The sequence below is a fragment of the Thunnus albacares genome, chromosome 12 (genome assembly GCF_914725855.1).
Source record: "Thunnus albacares chromosome 12, fThuAlb1.1, whole genome shotgun sequence".
Classification (NCBI taxonomy): Eukaryota; Metazoa; Chordata; class Actinopteri; order Scombriformes; family Scombridae; genus Thunnus; species Thunnus albacares.
Window position 1 is genome coordinate 1310309 of NC_058117.1, and position 15747 is coordinate 1326055.

Genomic DNA, 15747 nt, shown 5'->3' on the forward strand with positions numbered 1-15747 from the left:
CAGTCATTGTGTATTGGGCTCTGAGCACTTCCAAAATGCGGGTGACCTATGCTGAACAATGTACCTGTATACTTCCTGTGTGGTCACTTGCTGCTGATCTGCTAAATGTGCGGCCAACACAGAAGAAGCAGAGCAGGTTGAGTGTAGTAACAGTTTAGAGATTGAACCTGTGTGTGTTTTGAATTACAGACTGTGTCACACTAACCTCTGTCTGGTAACAAATCTACCTTCTACCCAATTTTTAACATGTGACTGAGCATGACACTGAACACAACGAGCTATGTCAGGAATCCCTCTTCCTCTTGCATAGACCAAGCCTTTATTTACACAGAATTCCCTGTGGTTGCCAGCAGGGGTTGATGGGAAATTTTTGAACATAGCTGTAGAGCTTCAGTTTAATCCACTCCACTTCAGTGATTAAATGTAGATGTACATGTGCACTAGAAGGCAAGTTAAAGAGGGATTATATGTCTTCAGACATGACATGAGGAGTAACATTTTAAGGATTATAATGGAGGACTGCTTACATACCGTCCATCTATCCCTCAGCAGTATATCTTGGATGTTCAGTGCGGTTGTCTGTGACTCGGTTTAATCTCTGTGGAGGGGTGTGGGAAGGAAATGGTAAAATATAGTTTTGGAAGCTTGGGAAACATCTCTCTCATATATCTGATGTATGCAGTTATTACAAACCTGACTGAAAAACCTGACAAGGTAACACAGAGATACAAACATACGAGTCATCCTATTTACTTATTAAAATGATCAGTAGTCTAGTCCGTTGACACTAATTAGGATAGAAGTCTATAAGGAGTCTAAGATCTGTTTCTTTTTAATATTAAACATGAACAAAACAACCGGAGCACAATGACTGATTAAGGGCAATAAGAAATATATATCAAATATATTGTATGTTCAAGGATGAAACATCCCAATCCAGCAAACCTTTCTGTCTTTCTAACCTTTCTTAAGTTACACACAGACACTGAAGGAATATGTTTAAACTGGATGAAAACCATACTGCAGGTATCATTATGTTTGCCACAAAGTGTATTTTGCTATAAAACTGTTGTAGCGAAATAGCAAATTAGCAACTTAAAAAGAAAAAGTTGAAGACTTTGTTTAAACTTGTGGTTCCAATCTCTTCCACTTACTGATGAACAAAATGTATAAATGGCACATGAAGTTTAGCCCGGCTGGATTCAAACTTTGATGATTGAGTATAATTAAACTTAAATAAAAATCAAAATCACAACTCACAGATATATCAGAGCTTCTCACTTTATACCATCCCAATTATCTGCCCTTATATTTTTTTATTTGTTAAGCACTTTGAGCTGCTTTTTGTGCATGAACAGTGCTATGTACATAATAATAATAATTATTATTATTGTTCAGATTTTCATTATTATTAATACAATAATAATAATAATAATAATAATAATAATAATAATAATAATAATAATAATAATAATAATAATAATAATAATAATAATAATAATAATAATAATAATAATGTTATTATTATTATGCACCTCACCTCAGGGGTCAACCACCACAAATACATGGTCAGCTTGTGGGATATTACCCATCTGTTGTTGTGCTCCCAAAGTAACAAGGGAAAAAGGTCTGGAAAAAGTGAGACCACTCTTCCATGTGAGCTTCCTCAGGAACACACACGGATACAGATTCCCTATTTGAACTTTCCAATTGCAGTGCCATGAGCAGTGTGAGCTCTGTCACTGCAGCTTGTGTTGCACTGAGATATCAGTGTGAACAGACAGAACTGGAGTAGCAACAAAAGCTGAAGCTGAACCTGCTGGAGATGCAAATACTGTAGGTAACTTTAAATATTTCATTTGTAGGTTTTGTGTTTGTAATATTATAAAAACAGTATTTTTTTTTTCTTGTTGAAGGAACAATGTTTGACAAAATAACCTGCTGTTGAATAGCATAGAACCTCTTATATATTATAAAATGTCTTATATAAAAGATATAAAACACAGAAGGGATCTTTGCTGTGCTATAATACCACTGTGAAATACAATATATCATGATAAACCCTTTACTAAATATAAAAGCGTATAACATGAAAACTGTACAGAATGTGTAGGAGAATTTCTAACTTTGGCGACTCCCAGTTGCAGAATAAAAATAGACGGTGTGGTAGATAGCACTGCAAGCTAATTACTTCCCCATACTGTGATTTGTTAAGTTGTGTGCATTATGTTGACCTCTCAGGGAACGTGGCAGTCTGGTCTGATGAAGTACCTGAATATGAATATGAACACATGACAATTAGCTGATCACATCACTGCTAATCATCTAAAACATGTGCCTCAAAAACTCTCATTTCATATTTCTTTGTAGCATCTGTGCTTATAGAACTAAGGTTACAATATTGCAACCTTCGTTCTATCACACAAAGGCTCGACCCTCTACTCGACTGTATGGGTACAGTAGGCAGATTCAATATTCATAAATTCAAGTGCAATATGGGACATGATAACTTCCTCCTTTAAACATGGTGGTGAATGAAACAAAAAAAAACAGCTGTCTTAAAAATATAATAAATCCCAACAACTTCAAAATGAAAAAAATCTGTGTCAGCATTAACTTCAGCAGGAAATATGCTTACCGGATGATGCTTACAAAGTATTGGTGCAGGACCTGAAAATAGGTTGTGGACGTTTATAAAAGACAGGGAGATAGAATTCATCTTCCATAAATCCCTGCTAGGATCAAACACTTCCAGCTTTATTATGTGTCCATACATGTGAAACAAAATCAGAGGTTGGCCTGGTTAACATGGAAAAATAAGGTTTGTGATTTCTATTGAGAAATAATTCATAGGATGGGTTCTTTCTATGTGGAGTTTGCATGTTCTTGTTACGTTTGCATGGGTTCTCCTGTGGATGCTCCAGTTAGTCCAAGTGAAACATTAAAGTTGAAACTATGCCCCAGAGACCCCTCCCCCTGATTCACACAGACACCCTCACCAACCAGCAGGTGGTGATCATGTCATCAGTGGGTGGGAATCATGTCCTTGTCATTGGTGCAGTGACAAAGACGTGATCCTTCACTGGCTTCCCATCTGCAAATATTGCTGATTGTGTTCAATGGCTAGGCAGGTACCACTGCACCATCCAAGCACATCACTTTTAATTCTACCTGGGGACAGTGTCTCTTTTCCCCCCACAAATTTGATCTCAACAGTATTTGATAAAGAATAAAATAATGCTATAAGATTATCTTAAAACAATGATACTCTATGGCTATTAGCTTACAGTATGGCTAAATGTGAAGGCTTTTTTTATATATATTTTTCTCCAAATACTGGATTCTACATATTACTGAGGTGTTAATGCACAGCTCATGAAAGGGTTTATAATTTTATGAAATTATGCTTTTATTCTTTAACAAAAACAGAAGAAAAAAGAAAGAGACCTGTCAGGTCATGTTGAGGTTCTTGTCAGAGAAACACCAGCCAAACTCACATGTGACGTGCTGCAGAATTATTACACTGTTTGCATGTCTTTCCTGAATATGCTGTTTCCTCCTTTTGCATGTGTTTTCTCTGGTTACAGTGCACTGGGCTCTCTCCATACTGACATGAACCCCACCTGTGGCCCTCACCCTACTTTTACTGTTCTTTAACCTAACCCTAAACAAAAGCAACTGATTGGTGGAGCTTCTTGGAAGCCTTGCACAGCTTGTCAGGAAGATCTGCAGGCAGCATACACTGCTCAGGGCTCTGTGGCTCAGGAGGCAGAGAAGGTCATCCACTGATCAGAGGGTCAGTGGTTCAATCCCCGGCTCCTCCAGTCTGCATTTCGAAGTGTCCTCGGGAAAGATACTGAACCCCAAATTGCTCCGGGGGGCTGTGCCATCTGTGTGTGTGTGTGTGTGTGTGTGTGAATGGTAGAAATTCCCCCTGACAAGCAGGCATCTTGCATGGCAGCATCTGCCATCAGTGTGTGAATGTATGGGTGAATGGGGTATGTAGTGTAAAGCTCTTTGAGTGGTCAGAAGACTAGAAAGGTGCTATATAAATGCAGTCCATTTACTCTTTTCTACTGTGTATGTCTGAGAAAAATGAATAAACCATTTATACATTTATGATGACAATATCAACAAACACATGCAAAATGCTGTTGAGTGCAACATAGGCATGGCCAGATGGTCTCCACACATGAACCACTGTGACCCTTCTTAGTTATCCTCAACCTGTTTCCTCTCTCCTGTCACACACATTCACACACACACATATCTGTGTTCCAGATAGTGTTCCAACCATAGTTCTGTATAGGAGTGTGTGTGTGTGTGTGTGTGACAGAGGATATCCTCCAAGATATTCATCCCTCTGATACTGAAAAACAGAAACATTAAATATGTAACTGTAATTCTAAGAGTTAAATAAGAGTAATCACATAAAAGGTTATACTTGGTTAATCTTGTTATTTAACATAATGCCTAATCTTATTGCAATTGATGATTCCAGTGATGATTATTATGGTTGTCACATAGATGTGATGGCATAACTTTGTATCAGGCCACCACGCACCATGAAACAAAACCTTCCAGCTATGTTAAAAAGTAATTTTCCAACCAACCTGTCACAAAGTGTCCTCATTACAGACAGCAGAGCTCCAGGACACCTCCAAATGTCAGGCCAATGAAGATGTGTGTGTGTGTGTGTGTGTGTGTGTGTTAGCGTGAGACAGGAGCCCGTGTATATTTCTACACTAAAAGAAATTAGTAAAATATTATACTCCTGAAATAGTGAGAATGTCTTGAAAAAAGTAATTCATCTAAGATTATTTAAAAAGAATGGGGAGTAGCTGACGTGATGCTTGAGTAGGAATGCATACTGAAGGGTGGATCCTTTTAGTATTATGTTAATGACATATCCTAATTTAATAGTTTTAGCAGTAAATGTAGCATTATCACAAGAATGCAGAGAACATGCCTTGCATTGTGCTTGTAACAGGCCCTATGCTTTAAGGAGTCCTCCAGTGGTTTAATATTGCAGATCCATAACAGACAGATTCAAAAACTGAGAGGTCGAGATACCCTGACTTTTTTGTTATTAGTATCAGTCAATCTCCAAAAATACTGGATCCTACACTTCCCATAATGGAACCCAGTAACTCTTTAAGTTCCCCAATTTATCCTTTATAAACAGTATTAGGGCTGCAACTAATGATCTTGATTAGTTGTTTGGTCTCTTAAAATGTCAAAAAATGTTGAAAAATGTCGATCACTGTTCCCCAAAACCAAAGATGCAACTAAAATGTCTTCTTTTGTCCCGACCAGTAATCCACAACCCAAAGATATACAGTTTGCTGTCATAGAGGAATAAAGAAACAAGAGCATAATCACATTTAATAAGCTGAAACTAAAGAATTTTGGGTTTTTTTCTTAAAAAAATGACTCAAAATGATTAATTGATTACCAAAATATTTGGCGATTATTTTTCTGCCAATCGACTAATCGATTAATCAGCTAATAATTGCAACTCTAAACAATACACAAACATTTAAAACATAGTATATAACACACTATAACTCGGTTATAAACAGTTATGAGGACATTTTAAGTTTTTATGAACGTACAGTATTTGTCAACAATAATAACTTCTCCTATGACAACATATTTTACAACTGTGTTTTACTGTATTATCATTCATTATCTGTCTATACAGCAGCCTCCACTTATGGGTACCCACAAGAGGACTTGTTACCAAATACGTTAATAAACGCATATATCTGCACTACATTATAGTGTGTTAGAAACCATTTATTAACCGTTTGTATACTACAACAACAGACAATGACAATTTCACACAGACTTTATGTTATAAATCCTACAAGTCTCCAGTTCACAGCCATTAGGCCATTATTAACCAGGCTGACTTGTTATTTAGTAAAATGTCATGTAACTGACTTTGTGACTGAAAATAATGCCCCTTAAATCTGTGGCAAAACTGTTTTATGGAACTTCCCTGAAAACTATTTAGCATTCCATATCACAGAATACATATGTTATCATTTTAAATAAAATAGGTAAAATATTTATATGAATTAAGTATAAACACCAGAGGCAGGCATTCAGATTACATAAACACTTATGTGCAACATTCATTACGTAAGAAGTACAAATATTACTAGTTAAATAAATTCAAAGGCACAAGATTGTTAATCTACATTTTCTCCTGCTTTATATTTGTATGTCTAGTCCACAGCTTCACAGTTGCCACTGAAAAGAGACCAGGAAGCTCATTAAATAATCCAAACTCTTAACAACCAACAATGTACACATTGTAAACCAACATAAACAGTCATGCTGCATAGGTTCACTTTCCCATTCCACTACTTGGCTTATTTCTAGGTAACAGCAGTTGTCTGTAATTTTGTTCATAAGTGAAGTCAGTGAGGTTTGGATGGATTGTCACTTGTGCAGCATTTCTTCACCTACAGTACGTGTGACCTCATGTGTGAACTCAGGGTGTCACTTTTTACAGTGTATGTGTGTATACGTATGTCTGTTGGAGCCTGCAGCTCTCAGAATGTAAAATGCCACAGAGCTCTGTGGACAGCATCAGTCACAGCAGACAGAGCAGTGAGCTGTAGTTAGGGCTGATCGAGTGGCATTTACACTGTGGTAATTATTTTGTCCAACCACATAGTTTACTGTAGGCTGCACAGTACCATCAGCCATTATGTTGGTTGATGAAAAACATAGAAGTATGTGATGTGTGCTGTGCGTGACTGAAGGAGGAGGGAGTACAGTACATGTCAATGTAAATAGGATCACCAAGGATCCAAGTAGACACTAGCTGGCCTTGCTTAAATTTCTTTCCATACCTGACCACCAAAATGCTGGCTGTGCAGCGTAGTCAGTATACCTGGTAAATGGTGAAAGCACACACAAAGCACTTCATGATTAGACTTCAGAACTGCTGCTAACAGTATCAATCGAGTGATTCACCACAATTCAAAAACATGAAATGAAAGGCAGAGCATTGGCTCAGAGGTTTGTCTCACCTTTGCATGTGGCTGTGTAGCCATAGTGTGTCATGTTTATGGGTTTGTTGTTAGTCCTCAGGCTTATTGACCAATTTTATATGGGACATTTTTCCTGTCTTTATTAAAGCGTGGTTTTTGTGGTCTTTCAATTTGAAAGGATGATTTATTGATTTCACGTTCAGATTTTGTAATTATTTCCCTCAAAACCCTGCCCTAGGACTCAAATAGCCCCTGCTTATGCGTGGATTTGCTCTGCTTCTGCTCAAATTGAATGCTTGCACTCAAGTATATTGTTGCTTGCACAGATTTCTTCAGCTCTTCTCCTTGCACTCAAGCTGCTTCTGTCAAATGTCTGCTCTCAGATTTCTGCTCTGCTCTCAGATTTTTTTGTGCAAAAACCCTGTCAAAATCCCTCAACCAATAGAATGCCAGGTGTAGTGTTGACCAATGAAATGATACCTGCCGCCTTACCGGCACGTTTGCTTTATTTAAAGAGTAATCCCCATATGGGATGCTCTAACAGTGTTCATCCACTCCCGCCCCCCAGGGCTTTATTAAATATTCTTCCCTTGCTTTCTTTATGACTTTTAAACAGCATTTGAAGAGAAGGAGGACACTTTGATATAACTACACAATACAAAACCTCATCACTGTTTTAAAAATGTAGAAGCTCATTGAAGTTACTCGTTTTCTATCGTCTTAATGTGTTAGCTAGCATTAGTTACTTTTGCTGTTGGTAATTTTCCCATTCCTAAACACTAAAATACAGATTTAAAAAAATGAAACACAGCACTGTCCATTTTGTTGCTAGTTGCCTGCTCCTACAGTTTGAGCAGAAGCAAAGCACATCTGTGTGCAAGGAGGGGCTATTTGACTGTGAGGGCAGGGTTTTGAGGGAAAGAATTACAAAATCTGAGTGTGAAATCAATAACTCATGCTCTCAAATTTCAATACCACGCTCTTGAATAAAGACAGGAAAAGAGCCCCATAGTTTCATACAGTAACCATGAAGCAGTTGTTATTATAGCCTGGTTAAGTCAGACTACATCTCTTGAGCTTCAGTTTTTCTGCATGATTTAAAGAGCAACTTGCAGGTTAGAGACCCCAGTGAATCCATTTGTAGGAAAATGATGTAGGAACTAGACTTTCATAAAATATACTCATATACACACTACAGTGACTTATGGAGTCATTTTTGTGAGAGAATTTTACTTCCACATCAGAAAAAGCCAATGCGGAAGTGACGTAACAAAAGAGAGAGCAGTCAAGTTGAACAATAAGAAATGAATGGATCTCAAGGCTAGTTTTGACACTTAAGAGGTTGTAAATGTTATATACATATGCCGGACTACAGCCTTATTATTATGAGCCAACGAGGCATCAAAGAGACCAAGAACAGACCAGGGTTAGAGGGTATAACGCTCAGAGGAGAGAAATTGAGTTGCGGTGTGAGGAGAACCAGTGGAGAACTGAGCAGGTGTCTTGGTGAGTGACCGGCATTAGCTTTAAGATATATACACATATGTATAGATGGGTGTTAGCTAACGATATTTGATGCTGTGTTCACATCGCAACATTGTAAAATTTGCTATCATGTATCAGGCTTTAATAAAGCTAGTATTGGTCATCTGATACTGGCAGGAGCATTGATACTTACCCATAACAGAAACTAATGCACCATTGCAGTATCAGCTTGTATCAACTGTATCTCACACTGTGAAATATCGCCACATTACATCTTACGGTGCGCTACTATTACAGCAGGAGGGCGAGAGAAAGAGGCAGATTGAAAGAGAGATATGTTTCTAATCTAGGTTTTTAATAGGCTGACAGAGGACATTACAAAGGGTTTCAGTGGCCTCATTTAGTTGACAATAAGTTATCACAATAACAACCAAGTGTTTGGATGATTTAAAATATTTTATCCTGTTAAGAGCAACTTCATAATTATCAGCTACTACATGAACGGCTGGGCCTGCAGGCATGAGCAGCTAATACTAATAACAAACCTAAATAAATAAAAACTATTAGTGCGTTCTAATATTCTCAAGCTGCATTGAGTAAAATAAAGCACATTATATAATACACATATATACCAAGGTTTAAAACAACTAGAAAGCATAGAGTGGATATGCCAAAGCTGCACAGTGCTTAATTAGCTATTTCCAAATGTTTCAGTCTGTGTCTGGCTCTACATCAAAATACTCACGGAGATAGACAATCATGAGACAGATTTTTTAAAAAGTTAATAACCATGAGTAAATAGTGAAAATGTTCAAAAAAAAAAAAAAAACAACCCATCACTCAATCATTCATAATCAATTTTTCCCCCAAAATTTCATATACATTTCTTACCAGGTTTCAAATATAAATAAATAAACAACAAAGTCTGTCTGAAACTGAAAATTTAAACTCTTGGTAAATATGAGTCTGTATCTCGAGAACCATTCATCCGACCTACTTCATGCCTGGCAGGTGGATTGCTGGGGAAACGAGGAAGTGCAATGTTGATGTGTGAAGTTGTTTGGATGAGCGGTTCTCGAGAAATATACAAAAATACCTCATAAACAACATTGATAACAGGAGAAAAAAACAGAGGCAGAGGTAGTAGGACTAGCCAATATGAGCACAGACACGTTTGATTGGCAGCAGAATCAACCAATGGAAACTGTTTATACAGTTCAACCTCTGTTTAGACTCACTGGTGAAGTTTCTGTCTGGATATTTAATTTATTAATTCCTTATCATTTAAATTGATATATTTGACAATCGATACATACATATGCGGTTCTCGAGAAATAAGTGATTGGCCCATTCCGAACAGGCACGTTTTGAATGGGCAGTCATCAGTTTGAATGTTGACTGTCAAGGCTGTGCAAGTTACAGGCCAACTGCCTCTTGTGTGGTGATCTGCTGACAGGATCTGGAAAGGGGCCTGGGTGCAGTGGAGGTGAGGGCAGTGCTGCTGTCTTATAGAGTCTTTGGTGAGGTGGAGGAGTCCTCCCTCAGACACTCTATCAGGGCTAATGCATATGCTGGGGGAGATAAAAATATTTGCATCACATTCAGTGATATAATATTTAATACATGCACTAACCCAAATAACAATTTAGATTACATGACTGAATAAAGTTGCTAACTGGTTGATGATGGCTGGCCTCCACAGCTTCAGGTCCTCCACTCCCTCTCCTTCATGCCTGCATCCAAAGCCTCCCCGGACCTGTTTCAGAACAGAAACAATACATTTAAAAGAAAATGTTAGTCATAAAAAACAGCCAACTTAAATACCAGGATACAACTGATGGGCCTCATAAGCCACATGTACAAGACACAGGCAAGCCTGCACGCAGTCATTAAGCCTGACTGAAACCTGTCGAGACCTTTTACAAACTGACAACAAAGAAACTGTGCCAAGTCGAACAAAAGGAGTCCAAAATGGACTTCATTTCCCACCATGCTTTGCTCAACTCACACACAGGTGGGCATAAACACCTGAGACGCTCCCGAAAACGTGCCTCCAGTTGTGGCTAGCAATGCCATCGGAAGTATCCCCATACATATGGTAACTCTAACTAGGCCACACTATCTCAACCATGCTGGACTAGAGATTTTCTCTGTGCTTAACTGAGCACGTTACTGGATCTAAAGAAGAAGACCACTGTGCAACCCAGCATTCTCAGCCTTTCCTGCAGAAGTGAAGGAGGAGGATAGCCCCACTTTTCTTCAACTGATCGACTCTGATGTTCCTTTGCAACCCCGACGAGGATCAGCTGCCATAAAACCCACTAACAGAGCAAGAAAACGGCCTCATCATCATCCGAGGAACCAAGCTGGACCTGAAAGATGAAACACACCTTACTCACTTCCTTAAACGATACAAGTAAGAGGCTTAAGTCTGGGCAGAGATAGGTTACTAAAGAGTGAGATATTTTTAGCTTTACTGCTGTTGTTGTGAATTTAACTGACCGTGAACATGTTATACCGGTTATTGCTACTGATAAGTATTAGTGTTGCTTACTCTTTGTTCTTGGTTGTGTTTATCACACTAAGCTGATTTGTGTTTTGTCCACCTTCATTGGGCTGCTTTGCATTAGTTTGCCACTGTGTTTGAAGCTATTAAATTCCATTTTATCTGTTAAAAGGCCAGCGACCACAGTAGACAGATCACAGTCCATTCACTGTGTCTCTGAGTGATAAAAAGCAATCATTGTGTCTTCCCACGACTGCTAGAATATTGCTATACTTTTAGTGCTTTCACCCTTGTCTCCCCTTACTAACCACACACATACACACTCTTACACACACTCACACACACATTTGTTGAGCAGATAACTCAGTAGCAGAGCTTAGCTCTGTCCCTAAGCTATCTTATTGTCAGAGACACGTTAAGCCGGCAGACGCCATTAGCCACTATCTCTGCTCAGATCTCATGGTTACCTCCTCTGAGCGGAACTCTGGTGTGACCATTGACTGTATATAAATATGGACGTCATGACAGCTCCCCAAAAGTGAAGCCAAAACATCTGGATCGCCCTCTGGTGGCTGGCTGCAGTATAGGTCATCAATCTCGCCCCCTCCATGTTAGTGGAAGGGACATGAGCCAAACTAAAATATCAAAGTACACGTCAAAAACATTTTTCCCAAAGATGGTTTCTGTCGTTTTTTATGTTCAAGGTCTTGTTTTTCTGATAAGTTTATTTTTAATTAGTTATTTGACAATATCAAATATCATCCCTCAAACCTCCCTCAGACGGCAGGACGGCTGTGGGGCGTGTCCTGTGGGCCATCATCCCGCCACCCAACGCTACTGCGCAGACTCTGGATCTAAATGACATCACACAAGCAGAACTGAACTGACAGCTCCTGGAAAGGAGATATTTTGGCTTCACTTTTGCATAGCCGTAGTAAGTCATCCATATAGTTGGATGGTAGATGTTTGACTGAATTGCAATTGATTGTTAATTGATATCGCTAACATTAATAAACCTGTTATGCTTTAAAGAGAAGTTATTTTGGTAATTATTTGTTGACACATTGTAGTAAACGCTGATTGAGAGTCAGTGCTCAAATTCAAACCTCCACTGTTCACCTTATGAATGTTAATGTCTCTCAGATATTGACATTTTTAAAGTGAACACCCCTTTTTGAGACCGTATCCACTGTTTGGTTATTGGTCCCTGACCCCAGGATGGTGCCCCTGTCACATCCTGCCAGGACTTTCTGTTTGTGTTTGGATTTTTAGTTCCTGTTTTATTTTGAAATGTTTTCTCCTTGTGTTTTGTTACCTTTACTTCCCATGTTTTCCCGCCTTTGTTGATTACATCATGTTTCATCTGTCTCATTTCACTCACCTGTGTTATGTATGGAATCATTCCTTGTGTATTTAAGTCCAGTTTTCAGTTCAGTCTTTGTTGAGTCATCTGAACAGTTAACCCTGTTCCCATGGCCCAGTTTCTTGATTTTTTTCAATAAATTTTCTGTATTTCATTCCATCCCATTAATAATTATCTTTGATAATCATGAGTTATTACTGATAACCAAACCTGCTCCTAACTAAGTCCGAACACAATTTTTATCAACATGCCAGGCATTAAAGAAATGGTTTGTTCCTTCTGGACACAACACATTTAAAAAAGATGTGGGAAATCAAAGTAACTGAAGGCGTTTACATGATGTTGAGACATCATCAGATGCTGCTGAGCAATCAGCTGGCACATCTGGTATTTATTAGCTGTTTCCTGACACCTCTAGCTGCTCCTTAGGATGGTTTCACGTAACATGGAGAGCTTGAAACTGCAAATATGTGTCTGTCCTTTTTGAGAGTAACTCTTATTTTACATAACATTACATATATACACTATTATGCTAGAGTATATGGTGAAGGTCTATCATTAATAACTGTGTGATATAGAACAAATGCAGCTAACATTAGACATGAGAGGAGCTCAGAGATACCACCATTCATTATTGCAGCATCTCCCAAAACCTTATAACAGGGAAAGGGAAAGCAGTGTAGGACATGCATGCGCACTGTTATAAATCAGAATATTTTTATGCATAAGCACTTTCCGTGTTTCGTGCGCAGTTTTATAAATGAGGCACCAGAACAGTTCATGTCTTTGTGGAGCTGAATCTCTGATCTTTGGTTGGTGCAGCGCTGCTGCTGAAGGCAGAGCTGATGAGGCAGCTGTGTTTACCGGAGGAACCACACCAGCTATCAGCCTCACACAGTCCTGGCTTCGACATGCCATCCTGAACTTCATTATATTGTAAATAAAATAACCCTCCTGGCTAAAATGAGCCCATGTTCAAAAGTATTCGTCCATCACAGAGGCAGCAGTGAAGTCCGTCTCTTCACCTGCACAAAAACTAGCAAAAACTAGCTGCTGCTTTTCCTGCTAGGGAAGTAGACTTCAGGCCCTGACAGCCTGCACAAACACAATTATTCACGATGATGAAAAATGATAAAATGCAAAACAAAACTGGTGGAAAAATACAAATTCACTAAATGACAACTGCTCAGACTCATTACTACTTAGTAAGATGGGACAGGGAGAGCAAGTCTCTTCTGTAATATGTTATATGCGTTGTTAGAAAAAAAAAGCTGCTCAAAATGCCAACTTTTCTGTCTTCATTTCTGCCTTTATGTCTCGTTACACTAATGAAATCATACATTATCCTTTTACATGTTCATTTTCATGATACATAAACTGTAAATCCAGTAAAAAATCAATCTGCAAGTTAAGCTCTCACATTTTCAAAAATCAGTATTACAACCAGCCCAGATCTGAAAGCCACAGCCTCCACTGTATAAATATGTGAATCACAGCTCTGTACTGTTAGTTACCATCTGTATCCAGACAGCCACTGCAACTGTGATGCACTATTATACCAAAGATTAAATAAGTATTATTTTGTTGTAAATAACCACTGTTATACATTTAAATGACAAGGTGTTCAGATTTTACTGGCCATAGAGGATCATGCTTCAGCATTTCAGAATGCTGAGGGATTGCTTTATGCATGATACACTGTAAAACACGTTTCTGTCAATTCTGACCAGAAATATTTTACCAATGAAGTAGCTGTCTGCCAACAGTAGAAGTTAATGAATGTGTTGGAGAATTTTATTTGAATCTCATTAGATCATTTGGCTTACAGCTGTGCTTTCTTATGATTTTTGTGTATACTGTATTCATATCCGATTCCTGTCGTTTCTCACTTTCAGTAGGATCGAATATCACCACTTCATGAGAACAGTATTAAACAGGCTTCAGATACTTAGCCTACATAAACTCTTGTAATTCTCTGCACACGCTGCTCTGCTCTCAGAGAAAATAGCTGTGTGTAGCCTACATCATGTGCCATCTGAAGCTGAATAGATGGTGTGATGAAATTTTATTTTTAGCCTCCCTGAATCTGTTGTTCTCATCATCTGTAAAGCTGCATATTGTTCCTCTATTATTACAACATTTACCCACACACTGATGGACATCAACAACATGGAACAACACAGTGGCTGATCCACACAAATGTACTGAACACACGTGTAACGTTATGTTTCTGTAAGATGTTACATTTGATCAAATGTATACTATTATCAAGTTGAGTTATGTTTTCTGATTTTTTTTTTATCTGTTTACTATACAGATTGTATCTGTAGTGTTCTGATATACACTCTCATTATGCTGTAGCACAGTCAATCTAAACCCATGAAACTAATGATACACTTATGCTTTATATAAATCAATATATATTAAGGATACATTCTCTTATTATAAATGAATAAATATTTACTTGGGTTTAAGCGAAGCAGTTCTCTGGAAGACATTTCTCCAGAAATCAACAGCCTCTATTAAACTCAGTTAACTAAACTCTGATAAGAGTTTCAGAACTTTGTCTACATTTCCCCGATAATTACATAATTCTCTCCGGGAAACTTTCAAGACATTACAAAGATAGCAATAGGAAATGACAGACCTGTAAAATGCAGCATTACCAATAAAACATGAAAAACTGAAGGAAGCTGACACATGACATTAAATGTTTCCAGAGTTTATATGCAGTTTGAACGGAAGTGAGACTGAACACAAGAGACACATTAAAATCTATTTACATAATACCCATTTAGTTGTACATATTTAGTTGTATTGTGTCAAAGTGAAAAAGGATAACACATACTAGCAGTTACAACCTGACAAATGTGAACATTTCAAAATGTAGCTGTAAAGTTCACCCTGTCATATTTGCTTTTCTGCTTTCTTTGCTCCTGTTCTTCTTGTCCTGTCCTCTGTTTTCATCTCTTTCATCCTTTCTCTGTACCCTCATCTTGTTTTTTCTGCTATACCCAGACACAGGACACTCCCCATCCAGAGGCTCCTCTTCTTCTTCTTCTTCTTCTTCTGCTGTGGACAGCAGCACTGAGCGTCTGTTGCAGAAGAAACAGCACACTAACAACAGCCTGCTCTGCAATCTGGACTTTGCCTCCTATGGTTCAGCTCCACGCTCTCCTAGCACCTTACCCCGAAGCTATGCTACCAGCAGCAGGGACAGCGAGCTGGACAGCCTAATAATGCAGCACTCTGAGGTGGAGAGGAAGAAGGAGGTGTTCCTGGACCACCTGAGGCAGAAGTACCCTCACCATGCTGCAATTATCATGGGAAACCAAGAACGCATGAGGGAACAGGTGAGATTTCAAGCTGTGGTTGTACCATATCCT

The 15747-nt window shown here is 38.5% G+C and overlaps 1 protein-coding gene across 2 annotated transcripts in view; it reads left to right on the plus strand.

Annotated features, from left to right (window-relative positions):
• si:ch211-207d6.2 (sickle tail protein) overlaps positions 1 to 15747 on the plus strand; it is a 115745-nt gene that overhangs the window by 23235 nt on the left and 76763 nt on the right. For both annotated transcript variants that reach the window (XM_044368571.1, XM_044368572.1), the window contains exon 2: positions 15380 to 15714. In XM_044368571.1, coding sequence (XP_044224506.1) covers positions 15380 to 15714 — 335 coding nt within the window. The remainder of the gene's footprint in view (positions 1 to 15379; positions 15715 to 15747) is intronic.